The sequence below is a fragment of the Lampris incognitus genome, chromosome 2 (genome assembly GCF_029633865.1).
Source record: "Lampris incognitus isolate fLamInc1 chromosome 2, fLamInc1.hap2, whole genome shotgun sequence".
In the NCBI taxonomy this organism is placed as follows: Eukaryota; Metazoa; Chordata; class Actinopteri; order Lampriformes; family Lampridae; genus Lampris; species Lampris incognitus.
Window position 1 is genome coordinate 134,646,541 of NC_079212.1, and position 18,143 is coordinate 134,664,683.

General features: G+C 43.9%; 1 protein-coding gene across 1 annotated transcript in view; it reads right to left on the reverse strand.

The window, feature by feature from the left end:
• Window positions 1-16,088: 16,088 nt before the first annotated feature.
• The window catches only part of ccdc66 (coiled-coil domain containing 66), a 45,543-nt gene continuing 43,488 nt past the window's right edge, over window positions 16,089-18,143 (reverse strand). Inside the window, exon 22 of the mRNA XM_056301761.1 lies at window positions 16,089-16,190. Coding sequence (XP_056157736.1) covers window positions 16,089-16,190 — 102 coding nt within the window. The remainder of the gene's footprint in view (window positions 16,191-18,143) is intronic.

The window sequence follows — 18,143 nt, forward strand, 5'->3', positions numbered from 1 at the left end:
AAAGCGAATGGAGACACGAGTGAGAGAAAAGCTTCAGGAATTTAGAAGACAACCCCGGCATTAAAAGACCACAAATCACACGGAACAACAATTGAACTGACTGGAAACGAGGGAGGTAAATTTGAGTAATTCTCTCCACCCCCCCCCCTTAAGATAGCTGCCTGCTAAATGCAATTTATAGTAAGACAATTTAAAAATACTGAAATTACCGATTGAGCAGGTTAGCATTATGGTATATGTTGGATTTATCTAGGGGATATGGAATGTAGTACATGCAGGTCAGTCATTCCGCTACTAGGGAGGGCCACCCATTTTGACATTATCCTCCACCTTCCAACAGGGACTTAAGGAACGAAGGTCCCTTTTTTTCTGGGAAGTTTCTTTAGTTGTTCTAATGTTCTTGAGTGTGTGTGTTTTTGTTTTTGTTTTGTGTTAAAAGTAGGGGAGATCTGTTTTTATTTTTTTCTCAATGTAAGAAATCTGCATCTGTGGAGGATATTTCCATATACTCCATATACAATATAGCACACAAAACTAAAACTTTGAGTGTGTGTTTTCTGTCCAGTTGGCACAGGTGTCTTTGAAATAAAACCTAATAAAAATTAAATGACAAAAAAAAGTTTTGAGATCACAGTCCTTTCTACCGGTGTTCCCCAGGGCTCTGTATTGGGACCTCTCCTATTTATTATATACCTACTACCTCTTGGCCACATTTTCAGGAAATTTGACCTTCAATTTCACTGCTATGCAGATGACACCGAGCTTTATCCACCAAGCCTACCTCCACTGTTCCACCCACTTCCCTTTCTGACTGCTTACTTTAAATTAAACCCTGGTTTTCATACTACTTCTTCAAACTTAATAGTGATAAAACCGAGGTGCTCCGAGTAGGTACTAAATCTACTTTGGCTAAACCTGATAATATTCCTCTAACTATTGACAATTCTGTAGTTCCTCCATCGCCTCAGGTTAGGAGTCTGGGTGTCATCTTGGACAGCACATTATCTTTTGAAGCTCACATCAACAATGCTACTCGGTCTGCATTCTTCCACCTAAGCAATATTAATCATCTTCGCCCATCACTTACACCTAACAGCACTGCCATACTCATTCACACCCTGGTTACATCCCATATTGACTACTGCAGTTTTATCCTCTTTGGTCTTTTCCTCAAGTGTCCTCATAAACTTCAATTGGTCCAGAATTCAGCTGCCTGTATCATTACCAGAACTCCTTCCATAGATCATATCACTCCTGTTCTTCAGCAACTCCATTGGCTCCTGTTAAATACCGTATTGATGTCAAGATCCTGCTTCTCGCCTTTAAGGCCCTTAATAACCTAGCTCCTTCATATCTTTCCGAACTCCTTCATATCCACATGCCGTCCAATATTCTCAGATCCTTTTCTGCTCTCCAACTCACAACACCATTGGCCCGCTTGACTACCATGGGGTCTAGAGCTTTCAGTCATTCTGCCCTCCGCCTATGGAACTCTTTCCCACAAGACAGTCACAACATTGACTCTCTTTCAACCTTCAAATCCCATCTCAAAATGCACCTTTTCAAACTGGCATGTTCAGTCTGATCGACACTTCATTGAGTTTTGTGCAGATGATGATTTTATACTTGTCTGTTGTGTTAACTTTTTATTGGCTACCCTGCTTTGTTTTGATTTTATGCTGTCTGATACAGCGCTACTTGTTTTTTAACTGTGTTCTGTAAGGTGTCCTTAAGTGCTCTGAAAGGTGCCCACAAATAAAATGTAATTATTATTATTGTTATTCCTATATAAAATCAGGCATTTTCCTTGAAATTTACCCCTCAGAGTTTTCCTTCTTGATGACTAAAGCAGATTAACCGTCAGTGTAAATCAAACGTGTTCATTGTAAGCAAGAGAATGTCAACATCTGCAAGTTGAAACGTAAACATAATGACTTGGTCAACCTTTACAAGAAATAAATTTGAAAAAAAAATAGAAACATATTGATAACGTGTTACTGTTTTACTAGGAAACGTGGTTTTTGTAGACATTGTAAGAAAGGTGCCAAGTCATCTTAAACATGTTTTCAGGCTTATCGTGTAATGTTATAATAAACTATCAAGGGAGCTCCTGACTCTTTCTAGTCATGTTTTTTTTTATGAAGATGTAATATGGAAACCGAACTGTGATCCAAAAACTGGGGTAGAGACTGATCTGTGAGTTTAGTGAACCGTTACAACCTTAGTTAAAACAGTTTACAGTGGCCTGCTTTCCTCAAACCTTCCCATCCTCGGAGATTTTTCTATTTCCGTTGGGGACACCATCAATGACAATGTCAGTCCACCTGGATTGATATTTCCAAGTAGTCTATCTTCTTATAAATCCTCTCAGGTTTGACAAATCATTCTCCAGTTGATTCAGTTTCTTTCCACTTCACTGCTGACTTTATCCATAGTATCCAATCTTCCATGTGGAAACCTGTTTTGAGTTAGGCCTGTCTAGAACAGTAAGCCTTAGAATAAAAACCTTTTGTCTCAGCAGGCTGATAGAATAAGGAGAGCAGTGGTTAGTATTCAAACAAAACAACAAGCGAAGTTTTATTCATAATCACTGTGTGTGTGTCCAGGAGCAGGTTGATATTGACAGCAGCTTGGAGGGGTTCAGTTCCAGCTCCCACAGCAGGGAGTGTGCCCCCAGAGGACAACGTTTTGGAAGGAGAGCAGAAGAGGAAGACAATGAGATCCCCTGGGTCCTCATCCCTATTACAGGTCTTTCTGTCTGCCTGCCCGTGTGCTACTTTGTCTGCATATGTCTGTCTGTCTGTCTGTCTGCCGGTCTTTTTGTCCATCTTTCTTTCCATCTGTGTCCGTTCATCTTCATTTCCATTGTCCATGGTCATTGTAGGATAACAGAAATATTTGTTCGATCTATGGTCAAGGTTATGTGGCTTTGACCCTCGACATCTCTATGGGGGAAAAAAAAACGTTAGCTGAAGGAGGAAAATGTAAAATAATTTTAAAGTTAATCTAATTTTGTTGCTCTCTCTCTCAGGTCTGTGCTCAGAGAAGTACAGCTGCAGAGCGAGAGGCAACCCCCAGGATCCCTGCTGCCTGCAAGTCACCACGGCAACATGCGTTGTCATGACCACGAGCCCGCCCAATAGAAGCCTCGCCCCTTCCCATTCCCTAGGACCTACTGAGGACAGCCCTGTTAATGTGAACCACAGCTTCGCTGATGAGAAGCAGTTAGCATCCATGGCCCCGTGGAAGTCTGCAGGTAACCCACCGCAACAACAGCTTGGTCTCAGGGTCTCTTAATTCATCTACGGTAAACTTTGATGCTAGACTCAGATTTTAAGACTTGACATAAATGTCATGATAAGCTGACTGACTGACGGATGGATGTAGTCTGTTGTTGGTCCCTACAGTTCAACGTGAAACCAATTTTTATTACAAGACCCTCTGCTGTAGCTACTTCTGTAACCTGCAGTCAATTCCACCAGTCAGAAATAATTGCCTTCCCTCTTTTGTCAGTACATACCAGTTCACATTTGGACAATCTGGAGACTAGGTGTCGTTGAAAAGGCATAGGGGAAGCATCGTATGCATATGACAGTGGTTCTTAAACAGATCCTCAGTGACCACCAAAACTGCTGGTTTGCTGTTCTGCCAGGTAAGTTAATTGTCAGTACTGAACCACAGGCTTGCACTCAAAACGCAGACTCAGTCTCAGTTCACAAAAATCAGTCCTTTTAATAAAAATGAGGTCGGTACACAGGTGAGCAGATAGCAAGGCAACAGTGTCCAAATCGGCAGGCGAAAGGCGAGGTCAAAAAAGGCAAAGACAGGTCAGGAAACTATAGGGCTCAAGAAACTTACACAAGGGGAAAAATGCCGGAACACTGTCGCAAGGAACAAGACGAACTGGCAAAGAAGGAAGGGAACACTAAGACAATATACTCTGGAGGAGGGGAGACAATGAGACACAGGTGCAACACATTACGGCAGGGCAGGTAATCACACAGTAGGGAGACACATGAGGGCAGGATGTAAAGGACCTGAAACGAGACAAGAGGTTAGTATCAAAATAAAACAGGAAAATACAAGACAAAGAACACTGGGAGAAACAAAAGATAACTTAACTATCCAGACGGGGTGTGACAGTGCCCCCCCCCCTCTACGGCCGGCTCCAGACAGCCCAGGGTCGCCAGGGTGGGCCCGATGGAAGTCCCGTATGAGGGAGGGGTCCAGGATGTTGCTGGCCGAGACCCAGGAACCTTCCTCCGGGCTGTATCCCTCCCAGTTGACCAGGTATTGGGAGCCCCAACGCCGGACCGCCAGGAGCTTGCAGACAGTGTAAACAGGGCCACCATCGACAAAACAGGGTGGAGGAGGGGGCCTGGAGGCAGGGACCAGAGGGCTTTCTATGGCCGGTTTGATCTGACTCACGTGGAAGGATGGGTGGACTCTCATGGCTCTGGGGAGTTTGAGCTTGACAGCAACTGGGTTAATGACCTTGGAAATAGGGAATAGCCCCACAACCCTGGGAGCAAGTTTCCGGGACTCCGCTCTGAGAGGCAGGTCTTTAGTGGATAGCCATACCCTCTGGCTGCTCCTGTAAGTGGGGGCAGGGATCCGCCGTCGGTCAGCCGCCTTCTTGTACTGCTCAGAATTGCAGAGCAGGGTGCATCGGGCCCGGGCCCAGGTGTGGCCACAGCGGCGCACCAGAGCCAGCGCAGAGGGCACACTGACCTCCCTCTCGAGGGCAGGGAAGAGAGGAGGTTGATATCCATAGGCACACTGAAATGGGGAGAGACCAGATGAGGAACATGGGAGAGAGTTGTGTGCATACCCAACCCAGGTGAGCTGACTGCTCCATGTGTTGGGGCTCTGGGAGGCGAGGCAACGCAGGCTGGTCTCCAGCTCCTGGTTCAGCCACTCCATCTGACCGTTGGTTTGGGGATGGTGACCAGATGAGAGGCTGAAAGGTTGAGAAGGTGAGAAACAGTTCTTTGCACAAGTCTTCCCTTATGAAATTACCTGCCCCATTTTCCAGTCTATATGGGGGCTGTGGAGTGTGACCCAGGGGTATCCCAGGATAAGTGGGTGCTGAGGAGCTCGAAAGACATGAAAGCTGATTCTTTCGCTGTGAGAGTCGGGAAAAGACAGGTGCAGTGACTGAATGCGATGGGTGACCTTACATAATAGCCTGCCATCCAGGGCACTGGCATCCAGGGGCTGGTTGAGGCAGAAAGTTTTGAGGCCCAGCTTCCTGGCTAGATCAAAGTCCATTAGGTTAGCATCTGAGCCGGAATCAACTAGGACTGGATACTTAAGAGAGAACGCAGGGGAGAGGAGAGACACTAGAGGTTGCAAACGAGAGGGATTAGAAACAGTCGAAGTACGGCTCACCAGTGCCCTCACCTTCACTGGCGAGCCCGGTCTTTTAACAGGCAGAAGGCGATGAAGTGGCCCAGTTGGTCACAGTAGATGCAGCGACCCTCTGAAACTCGTCGCTGGCGTTCCTCTGGGGTCATGTGGGTTCAGCCAAGCTGCGTAGGTTCCTCTGTGTCTGGGGGAGGTGCTGTGATAGAGTCAGCAGGAGGAGTGCGTCGCCAGGAAGAAAAAGAAGAGCTGCTGACCCGTTGCCTCCGCTGGAGCGGCAGGGAACTGCAGGGTCTGGTTCTGTCTCTCTCTCTCTCATACAGACGCTTGTCAATCTCTATAGCCAGGGCTATAAGGGAATCCAGCTCTGCAGCTAGGTCCAGGGGGGCTAATTGGTATTTGAGAGTGTCAGAAAGTCCATCAAGAAAAGCATCAAACAAGGCTGGCTAGTTCCAATCACTCTCTGCTGCTAGAGTGCGGAACTCTATGGCGTAATCAGAGACCCTCTTCTTACCCTGTCGCAGTCTCACCAGGGCTCGAGCTGCCTCCCGTCCAGGGGCTGTCTGCTGGAAGATCTGGGTGAAGGTCTTGGAGAACAGCAACAGTGAATTGCAGACAGGTGATTTCCGACTCCACTCTGCTGTCGTCCAGGCCTCCGCTCGCCCAGTCAGGTGAGAAATAATATATGCAATCTTTGAGCGGTCAGAGGAGAAGGCAGCAGCCTGAAGTTCATCATGGACGACACCTATCACCAACCTAAACCCATCCTGCCACCCTTGTGCATCATGGCTGCTGTTCTTGGGAATCTCGAGTCCTGCATCTGTCACGCCCAGGAGACCCACCCAGATCCCAGTGGCAGATCTCCCAGCACCCTGTTCATCTCCGATGTTGTCTGCTCTGATGTTCTCCAGTGGGGCCAGTCCAGCAAGCTGACCTGCCATCATGGAATCAATCAGACCCTCTCTTAACTTTGGCGCCGATTCTGGTGGCCCTTCATCCATGGACGTCATTGCCAGCTGTTTCCAGCTTCCGCCTTCATGAGGAGTCAGCTTTGTGAGATTGATAACTGCTGTTTATTCTCTTACTATTTCTTCTCTATATTCTGCCCTAACCTCTCATTTGTTCTACTGGTTTAGCTATTTTCTGTGCTTAGTTCACTTTATGCCAGATTCTGTAGTTTTCTTTCTCAAACGACGCTTGTGTTTAGCAGTCAGCCTCTTGCTCCTAATTTGTTGCTAACTTCAAACTTAGCCTAGTTTAGAAATTAGCTCTATTGCGTTTGCAGTCAAAGCAATCTCGTTAAAACGATGGTGTTTCTTGACTTTTCCGCAGTGACAGAGGTTGTCTCTACTAGAGAGGTGTGTCCGTGAGTTAGAGCAGCTTCTTTTGGCAATGATTACAATAGACGTGATGGACACTCCATATAGCCTTAGTCCTGGGCCTGACAGCAGACCTGCTATTGTTAGTACTAGCTCAGCCTCATTGGCAGATGCGGTGGAGTTTGTCTCTGTTTACTGGCATGGGAAGGCTTTCAAGAGCAAGCCACCAGTCATGTGGCTTGGTCTGCAGTCACCTCTCCTGACTGCAAACGGGTTTTCACCCCTCACCAGCCCTGTTGGTAGTCCTACCGACCAGTGTGCCTCTCCTGCTCCTGTCGACAGAGTAAAGCAACACACGCTATTGATAAGAGACTCCGTTACCTGCAATATCATAAACCTGCAATGTAATAATGTAATGTAATATCAGATTAGCTTTGCCAGCCTTGGTTCACTGTTTACCTGGGGCCAGGAAAAGGTTCACAAGCAACAGGGATGACCGCAGCCTTGAGAGGATTGTCAAGCAAACCCGATTCAAGAACTTGGGGGAGCTTCACAAGGAGTGGACTGAGGCTGGAGTCAGTGCATCAAGAGCCACCACACACAGGCATGCCCAGGAACTGGGCTACAAGTGTCACATTCCTAGCGTCAAGCCACTCCTGAACCAGAGACAACGTCAGAAGCGTCTTACCTGGGCTAAGGAGAAAAAGAACTGGACCGTTGGTCAGTGGTCCAAAGTCCTCTTTTCAGATGAAAGCAAATGTTGCATTTCATTTGGAAATCAAGGTCCCAGAGTCTGGAGGAAGAGTGGAGAGGCACAGAATCCAAGTTGCTGTGTTTCATCAAGCCAATAGTCAACGCAGCCGTCTACCAGGAGATTTTAGAGCACTTCATGCTTCCGTCTGCTGACAAGCTTTATGGAGATGCGGAATTCCTTTTCCAGCAGGACTTGGCACCTAACCACAGTGCCAAAACTACCATGGTATTACTGTGCTTGATTGGCCAGCCAACTCGCCTGACCTGAACCCCATGGGGTATTGTTAAAAGGCAGATGAGAGACACCAGACCCAACGATGCAGATGAGCTGAAGGCCGCTATCAAAGCAACCTGGGCTTCCATAACACCTCAGCAGTGCCACAGGCTGACTGCCTCCATGCCACGCCGAATTACTGCATCAATTATGCATTGATGCAGTAATTCATGCAAAAGGAGCCCCGAACAAGTATTGAGTTCATAAATGAACATACTTTTCAGAAGGTCGACATTTCTGTATTATAAATCCTTTTTTTTTTATTGGTCTTATGTAATATTCTAATATTCTGAGATACTGGATTTTTTATTTTCATGAGCTGTAAACCGTAATCAAAATTAAAACAAAAAAGGCTTGACATATTTCACTTTATGTGTAATGAATCTAGAATATATGAAAGTTTCACTTTTTGAATTAAATTACAGAAAATAATGAACTCTTCCACAATATTCTAATTTTTTGAGATGCACCTGTACAGTGTGTTCTCAGACTTGGACTGAAGAATGGCCTTGTACATTCTAGAGCAGTGGTCACCAACCCTGCTCCTGGAGAGCTACCGTCCTGCCGGTTTTCACTCCAACCCTAATTTAACATACCTGATTCTACCAATTACATACTTAACAAGACCTTGATTAATTGAATCGTATCTGGCCAATTACCCTATTCTTCCGAGCCGCTCCAATGCCTCTGCTGATCTGGGGAGGGCTGCAGACTACCACACGCCTCCTCCGATACATGTGGAGTCGCCAGCCGCTTCTTTTCCCCAGATAGTGAGGAGTTTCACCAGGGAACGTAGCGTATGGGAGGATCATGCTATTCCCCTAAGCCCCCCCCCAAAACAGGCGCCCCGACCGACCGACCGACCGACCAGAGGAGGCGCTAGTGCAGTGACCAGGACACATACCTACATCTGGCTTCCCACCCGCAGACACGACCAGTTGTGTCTGTAGGGACACCCGACCAAGCTGGAGGTAACACGGGGATTCAAACCGGCAACCCCCGTGTTGGTAGGCAACAGAATAGACTGCTTTGCCACCCGGATGCCCCATCTCTCCTATTTGTAAATCTACTTTTAGATTTTGGTTAAAATAATGCCAAACTTGAAGGTATCTATAGAAATCATTTCATGCCAGACCATGTTTTTTCTGTAAGGATTCAAAGCTCTGGAATGCCTCCTTGTGGACAAATGTATAATAATTAGGCCTTTTGTGATCCATGTTTGAAATCTATCATCTGATCTATTTGGAACAAGTTCTGTATTGTAAGCACACCACCGTAACAGTTAACATGAGTCACCTACTCCACATGAATTTACTGTCTCCTGCCAGGTTTCCAATAGTATAATAATCCAAGGGTTATCTTTGTTTATCATCTAATTTTGTAATTCAGTATCTGCTATCATTGCTGCTATTGGTATCCCTTCTATCATTGCACTTTCAATTTCTTTCCATATTGCGGAGTATGCTGGCGCACATAAACGAATTAGTGGCCTTAACTGTGCTGCATGATGGTATTCTTGTAAGCAGAGGAGGCCCATGTCACCGCATTATTTTTATAATTGTAAAGTGTTATACCTGATTCTCGGTTTTTTCCCCTTGCCATAAGTATCTGGATATCAACCCGTCCCATTCCGTAAACTGTTTGGTCGGTATCTTTACTGGGAGAGACTGAAAAAGATATAACATTCGTGGCAGTATGTTCATTTTGATAGACTCTACTCTGGAACTCAAATTCAAGAAGGGAATGGCATTCCACCTTAATATCGATCCATCCATCCATCCATCCATCCGTCCATTAACCAAGCTGCTTATCCCAATTGGGGTCGTTGGATGCTAGAGTCTATCCCAACAGTCATTGGGCGGCAGGCGAGGAGACATATTAATATGTCCAATTTTATCTTTGCAATCATTGGATCATAATTAAGGTCAAATAATTTTGAGATATCTTTAGGCAGGTTGATACCCCAGGTACTCAATTGATTCTGCATCCCATTCCAATTTATATTTTCCCCTAATATGGTTGGCTGGGTCATAATTAAATGTGATTATCTGAGTTTTCTGGATGTTAAGATTATAACCTGAGTGTCTCATATTTTTCTAGTAGACTCAAAAATTTTGGGAGTGACTGTGTAGGTTACGTTAGGTATATCAATATGTCATCAGCAAATAGTGCAAATTTATGTTCCTCTTATAGCATATCTATCCCCTTAATTTCAGTATTTTGTCAAATCCATTGGCTCAGAGGTCAAGGAGGAGTGATGAGGTGCAACAGCCTTGTTTTGTTCCTTGTTCTAGAATGAATGACTTTGATAAATCACCATTAATTTCTATCCTTGTGGATGGTTTGTCATATAGTGCTTTAAATGTTTCAATGATAGATTCGTGAAAGCTGAATTTCGATAACACTTCATATAAGAAAGACCACCTGACTGGGTCAAATGCTTTCTCAGTGTCTAAACTTGTAATGACTGACTCTATTTCCTGTTGTGTGATATGTCTAATAATGTGCAGCGTTCTCCTGTTATTATGTTGTGTTTGTCTTTGTCTGATGAAACCTGTTTGGTCTAAGGCAAGTTCTGGTAGAATATTTTGTATTCTTTTGGACAGTATGGATGTGAACAGTTTATAGTCCAAATTTAACACACTAATAGGATGATAATTACCGCAATCTAGTTTATCTTTCCAGTCCTTTGGTAGGGGAAATTATTGCATCCCTCCATGAGGATGGAAGTTCTGTTTTCTGTAGTACCCAATTAAAAGCTCTCAATAGTGTTGAACCCAGTTGTTCTTGCATCGATTTAAACCACTCAGAGGTAAAGCCATCTGTGCCTGGGGATTTGTTTGCCTTTAGTCCCACAATTTCTGAGTATAATTCCTCTTTTTTTATTTCAGCTATCAGTTTTTCATTTTGTTCATCAGTAATAGATGGTAGGTTCAATGAGGCTAAAAATAACTCAGTTTGAAGGTCGTCATTAGTTTGCGGTTGGGAGTACAGTGATTTATAATACTTCTTGAAACTGTTGGATTCTTTCTAGAATTCAATTCAATTTATTGTCATTAAAAACAATGTGCAGGCACATGTGTAAAATGAAATGAGGGCTGCGGCTTCGCCAAACAGTGCAAGACAGACATAGCCAAACATAGTATAAGATATATACAGATGAAGACTAAAAGCTAAAGAGAAAGTAAAAAAGAGCACAAGTATAAACATATGTACAGACATTCAGTGGGTAGCCAGGTTCAGGCGGGTAACAGCTTGGGGAAAGAAGCTGTTGTGAGCCTGGTGGTGCGGGCTCTGAGGCTCCTGTAGTGCCTTCCACAGTGCAGGGGGGGGAAGAGTCCTTGGTTGGGGTGGGTGGGATCTGCTGATGCTGAGACCCCTTCGAAGACACTATTTGTGATAAATGTCTTTCGTGGCTGGGAGCTGGGTATCGGTGACATGCTGGGCCACCTTGATGATCCACTGCAGAGCTTTCTGGTCTGCTGATGTGCAGTTTCCATACCACACTGACTCTCCCCCCACCCATCCTCATCACATTCTACAGAGGCACCATAGAGAGCATTCTGACCAGCTGTATCACTGTCTGGCATGGGAACTGCAAGGCCTCTGACCACAAATCGCTACAGAGGATCATGAAGACAAGTGGAAAGATCATAGGAACTGCTCTCCCTTCCATCCAGGCCCTCTATGATGCATGGTGCAACCGGACGACTCTCAGCATCGTGAAGGACCCCACCCACCCTTCCCATATCCACTTCACCCTCCTACCCTCTGGCAGGAGGTACCAGAGCATCCAAGCTGCCTCCACCAGACTATGCAATAGTTTCATTCCTCAGGCTGTGAGGTTCCTCAACAGCCTCAACACTTAGACCTTCCACAAAATGACTTTTTGACCAACTTTCTCACTGTCCATATCAGGTGTGCTTGTGGTGTTTAGGTCTGTGAAGTAATTTTTGCTTTTAATGCACTTTTTGTTTTTAATATTTATTGTGTATTTGTTTTTATGCGACATTTTTTCCTTATGAAAACATCATTCCCTTGTATGTATGAGACATGCATATGAGGCAATGACAATAAAAGTAGTCTAAGTCTAAGATGCAGCTGGTCAGGATGCTCTCTATGGTGCAGTGGTAGAAGTTGTTGAGAATTTTGGGGGATAGACAGGCGCTCCTCAATCTCCACAAGAAATGCAGGCATTGCTGGGCCTTTTTCACAAGGGCCTGGGTGTTTGATGTCCAGGAGAGGTCCTCGCTGAAGTGGAGTCCAAGGAATTTAAAGGCATTTGCACTTTGCCTGCTTGTTTGCTAGCCATGTTGCTAACGTTAGTTGGTGAGTGGCTTCGAAGTTGTTCGGCTTCTTCGTCATGTACTTCTGGTTGCTGTGTGGTTTTCTTGCTTTTTAGCCTGGTTTCTATTGCTTCCCCCCTTTTAATTCAGGTTTAGTTTGATAGAAAATTTGCACTTTGGGGGGGAGGGGTCTAAAATAAACTAGTCGGGAATGGTCGGCAGAGCTTTCTTTATGCTGCCATCTTGGCCGTGTTCCACCTGGAATTCTGTCAAACATTTATCTGAGGGGACGAGGAGCTGGTGTTCAGGTCTCTTCCTGATGGGAAGTAATGGTGACAGTAAAGACGTCTGGGAACCTGGGAACTTGGAACAGGTGGTTGAATTAAAGTTCAGTGGGAATTTTCAAGGCTTCTGCCAGCCTCGCTGTGGATAAGAGCATCAACCAAACGTTTAAATGTGAACGTAAGAGCTGGATAACAGCACTGTCCTCTCCCTTTTCATCATCCTAGCTCAGAAGTCAGAATTGTCCCAGTTGACAGTCGTCTTAACAGCAATGTCTTTCCCCACACTTGAAGAAGTTTAGAGTTCTAATTTAAAATTGTTTGAAGGGGTTCTTCCGATGTTCTGTTAAGCATTCATCCAGTGTGGCCATTAGGAACCTTTGGCATCATTGTTTAGGTGAGCAACTGTGAAGGGGGCCTATCAACTTACTTTGGCTCTTGGAGAAAGAATCCTGTTTGAAGCCCTGTGGTGTCTTCAACATGTCAAGGATCTAAGAAAAACATCCTACCTTAAATTTTATAACAGACACTCCTGACATCTGCGTCCTGTAAGATTTCTCTGTTTTTCTAGAGACTGATTTTCTTTGTTGTCATTTTTGTTGGTTTTAAATTCCTTTAAAATCCGTCATTTATTTATTTATTTATTTATTTACAGCTCTGACAGTGTGTTTGTATCTGTGAGTTTGAGAAGCATGTAAAACATGCTTCTCAAAATTAACCTCGTCTCCTGTCTGTTTAGATTTTCATCCCCGGGTTCACACCACCGTTGCCCTGCGCTGAACATTGGCAAAGAGTCAAATTGTTATGAAAATACTTTTATTCCACATTCACACAAACAACATTCGAGGAAAATCAAGTCAACAGTTGAAACTTGGTCACTAGGACCTTAAAATAAAGCAAGGTTAAAGGTCACCAGGATCTCAGAAAAACTTTTTACTGTGTACTCCTCTAGTCTGTCTGAACAGACTGAACTGGTTTAGACAAGTGATTCATGTTTAACTCATTGAGCTTCATTGATGGAAGTGGTTGGTGCCCTTTTCCTCTCATTTATTTAAAACATTTGAAATTATACCTGATTCAAAGCTATGGCTGTAGCATTTCAGCTAAAATATTGAATATAGATTACTGGACTAGACAATCTGAACAGTTACTAGTTGTGATGAATTTGGGACCAATATTAATTCAGTAAATCTTATATTTAACTTTTAAGTAGAAAATATTTCAACAGTCTTCCAATATTTATCATCTGGGAATAAAAAAAGGTTTGTAGTTTAACCCGATAAAGTGCACTGACCTGGATGCTGACTAAATAGATAATCAGTGTATTTTATTCCTCTTAAGATATATAGTATACTTAAGTTTCATAACAGTGACTAGACAAAAAAATTAAAAACTATAGAGAAGTGATGGGGGAACAAACCCAATGTTATCACATGGCTGAAGCGCCATAACCTGAGCAGCAAAAGTAAGACTTTTCAGGACAATATTCAAGTGTACATCATAGTTCAGTTTCTAAGTTGACTTGAAATCTAAACCCTTCTCCACTTTTAGATGCAGTATGTGTTTGAGGAGAAGAGCGGTCTGGAGGATAAATGCTTATCGAAACCACTTAAAAAACTTCAAATGAACCTGAGCTCCATTAGGAGAAAACATCCATCTGCTCTGTAACCATCTTTGGTCCAGAACCGAACCTCTCCTGGCTGCTTAGATGGATTCAGACCAAAGAGAACAGCAGCCTGTTCAGCAGAACGTATCCTCTACTGTAAATGTTGGTGTAAAGTCCAAACTAACGGCTACGTTAAACTACTTAGTTTGACACTAAAGCTGTATCTTTGTATCGTTGCACCACGGAGACTTAAGTTACATCTTAACTAGTAGACCGTAAAGGGGCAACCGATCAAAACATTGTCGCAGATAGTGATGTCATCGCCTGGCATAGCAAAGCCAAGTTAACGGTTTCTATAGTAACATCAGCATAGCTCCAAAAATAGATTACGTGACATATCGTAAACGTCAAGCATAGAGGTATGTTATAGGCACAAACATGAGGGGGTGAGCACATGTAGCCTTATAAGCACTCGTTTTTAGCTTACCAGAGTTAATATGGACCTAAGCAACGGATTATTAAGCGGTTATTTTCAACAATTCTCTTTCATTATCAGGTGGAAAATGTTATCATACTTGTCCTACTGATAGCTAAAGAGAATTTGGGATTTTTTTAATTCATTATTAGTCTGTTCCAACTGCAAAGTCTATGGTTCCCTTTGTCACTTTGCGGCAGAGCAGCCATGTGGTTAGTACTGTCACCTCACAGCAAGAACATCCTTGGTTCAAACCCTGGGGTTGTCCAACCTTGGGGGTCATCCCAGGTCATTCTCTGTGTGGAGTCTGCATGTTCTCCCCATGTTTGCGGTGGGTTTTCTCCGGGTGCTCCGGTTTCCCCCACCATCAAAAAGACATGCATGTTAGGGTTAATACTCCTGTCTGTGCCCTTGACCGAGGCACGGCAAGAAGAAATGAAGTTGGTCCCCGGGTGCTGCACGTGCGGCTGCCCACTGCTGCTAGCTACACAGCTAGGATGGGTTACGTGCAGAGCACAATTTCACTATGGGGATCTATAAAGTATCTCAAAATCAAAAATCAAAAAAACTATCCAGAATCCTGACGTGGACAATCTCTGCTTAGCAAGTTGCATCGCTGCACATGACTGTGGTGCTTAAAAGAGTCAACCCTGTGTAATTGCACACAGAAATTATGATAATAATAATAAACCCCACTATTGGGTAGAATTTCTGTCACACTTTGTTTTGTTGTTCCAGCTGCAATGGAAATCCCACAATCATCCAGGCACTGACACAATGCCAAGGCCACCGATCTTACAGTCCTGCTAACTGGATTTGTACTTAACCCCCCCCCCCCCCCAAAAAACTTTGAAATGCCCCTGTGGCAAAGTATCTCCGTGCAACACAAACTTGAAATGATGAACTAAGAGCCCCATTCTTATCAATTTCATGTTGTAAATCAACGGTCAGTAATTCAGTTCTCTCCTGCATCTCTGCTCGGTGAAAGCAGAATCGAGAGTGCGCGTCAAAGTCATCAAACACATCCAAGGGATGCAGTCTGTCAAAGGAGAATGTGCAGCCGGGATAAACTAGGGAAAAAAGTGTTTCTCTGGAAAAAATAGTCTCTGTAGCTGTTCCGCCATGTTAACGGTTGATTTAGGATAGGTGTAAATTTAAAGTTATATCTTAGCTCTACATTGGAACTAACATATACGGTGCCACCAGTTTAAATAAAGTTACAGTGTAAATCCACCCTTTACATTCAAACTTACGCATAGCTGGTGCAACAGGCTGCTGATCTCTGAAAGATTGACATTAAAATCACATACTGGTCATCATATCACTGTGTGTGAGTGTGTGTGTGTGTGTGTGTGTGTGTGTGTGTGTGTGTGTGTTTGTCATTAGAGTTCATCATATTCAGCAGAGGTGTGTGTGTGTGTGTGTGTGTGTGTGTGTGTGTTTGTCTTTATATGTCAATACAGTTCATCAAAAGCCGAGGTAAAGTGCTGACATCTCTGTTTTTAAAATACTTCAAACTGATTTCACAGCAGATGAGGAAAGGAAAAAGCAGTGTGACGGTTTGACTTCCTGTAGAAGCAGCAGTCATTGAACACAATCATCCAGATACCATGGAAAACTCCAGTGTCTCTTCTGGGAACTCTGCTACCGATAACAGACTCTGGACTGGTATCAGCCCTGCGTGTATGGGTTTTTCATTGTAAAGTGCCATCCTGATTAAGGGTGAAAGGTCACATTTTTTGCGTTGCTGCGGCCGACTGCAGGCCATCAATATGGAGCTTCAGCAGAGGGTTCATACCAGTCTCCAACTCTCTCCGTTTCTGCAGCAAACCCTGAGGACACACACATAAACATACAAACACCGCTGTTTAGCAGCCTTTGCTTTAGAGAGCATTGTGAGGCTGCTGTGTTTAACAGAACTACCAAAGGCCTCCACAAACTGTGTGATTCAGGACTGTCTTGTGCATTTATTGCCTGTCATGTGATGGAGAAAAAAGTAAAATGTGGCTTATCCATCTACTCAGACTGCGATTTGAAGTGAGGCTATTGTCACATTGTGTTTGGTTGAACGAGGTGGCCTATATCGACCGCCTGAATCCTATGATGCTGAAAAAACACAGAAATGGTCTCATGGGAAAAATATGCGGTTGGATGGTTATTTTTTTACCTTAAGAAACTCAAAAAAAGAAAAGGAGGATTTGGACCTGTTCAACGTGTTCACATTCTGTCTAACCCTAAAATGGTGCAGTGTTGGGGACTTTTCTGAAAGTATTTAAGTGTCTCCTTTGTAATATTTCTGCTTTCCTGAAGCATTGTACGACAGCTGAGTGGTATTGACTGAAACACAGACTCAAAAACAAACCCTTTTACATGTTTCAGATAAGTCATGTTTGAGGTCACGGCATGTCAGGCGACTCTTTGCCTGCAGAGTTTGCACATCACCTTCTTGGGTTCATCCTTCACCCTCTCAAAATGATTCCACACTTTGGATTTTCTGCCTGGCATAGTCTAATAACTGCAAGGACCAGCCGTGTATGCCTGAATGTCTGTCCTTGACTGACTCGCCACTTCATGTGTCCGTCATTTCAAATCGAAAGCCCTCATACGTTCCATACACGGGCTTTTTTTTCTGCAACTAACCGACCAATGAAAACATACCTGTGGAGTCAAGGAAGTGTTTAGGAGAGATGGCAGTGGAGGTTTAACTAGCTTTTTTAACACAATCTTGGAAAGTAAGAGGATGCCTGAGGAGTTGAGAAGAAGTATACTGGTACCAATTTTCAAGAATAAGGGCGATGTGCAGAACTGTAGCAACTACAGAGGTATAAAGTTGATCAGCCACAGCATGAAGATATGGGAAAGAGTAGTGGAAGCTAGGTTAAGAGGAGAGGTGATGATTAGCGAGCAGCGGTATGGGTTCATGCCAGGAAAGAGCACTACAGATGCGATGTTTGCTTTGAGAATGTTGATGGAGAAGTATAAAGAAGGTCAGAAAGAGTTACACTATGTCTTTGTGGATTTAGAGAAAGCATATGACAGGGTGCCGAGAGAAGAGGTGTGGTATTGTATGTGGAAGTCGGGAGTGGTAGAGAATTATGATGGAGTGGTGCAGGATATGTATGAGGGAAGTGTGACAGTGGTGTGGTGTGTGGTTGGAATGACAGATGGGTTCAAGGAGGAGGTGGGATTACATCAAGGATCAGTTCTGAGCCATTTCTTGTTTACGAATGATGGAGACCACTGTGCTCTTCGGGACCTTCAAAGCTGTAGACATTTTTTGTACCCTTCCCCAGATCTGTGCCTCGATACAATCCTGTCTCAGAGGTCCACAGACAATTCCTTTGACTTCATGGCTTGGTTTCTGCTCTGACATGCACTGTGTGCCTTTCCAAATCATGTCCAATCCATTGAATTTACTACAGGTGGACTCCAATCAAGATGTAGAAACATCTCAAGGATGATCAGTGGAAACAGGATGAACCTGAACTCAATTTTGAGTGTCATAGCAAAGGGTGTGAATACTTATGTACATGCAATATTTCAGTTTTTTATTTTTAATAAATTTGCAAGAATTTCGACAAAACCTTTTTCGCTTTGTCATTATGGGGTATTGTGTGTAGATTGATGAGGAAAAAAAGGAATTTAATCCATTGTGGAATAAGGCTGTAACATAACAAAATGTGGGGAAAGTGAAGGGGTGTGAATACTTTCCAGATGCACTGTAATCAATGAGGGTCCTCACAACAATAGAAGTATAAGAATGTATGTGTGTGTGCGTGTGTGTG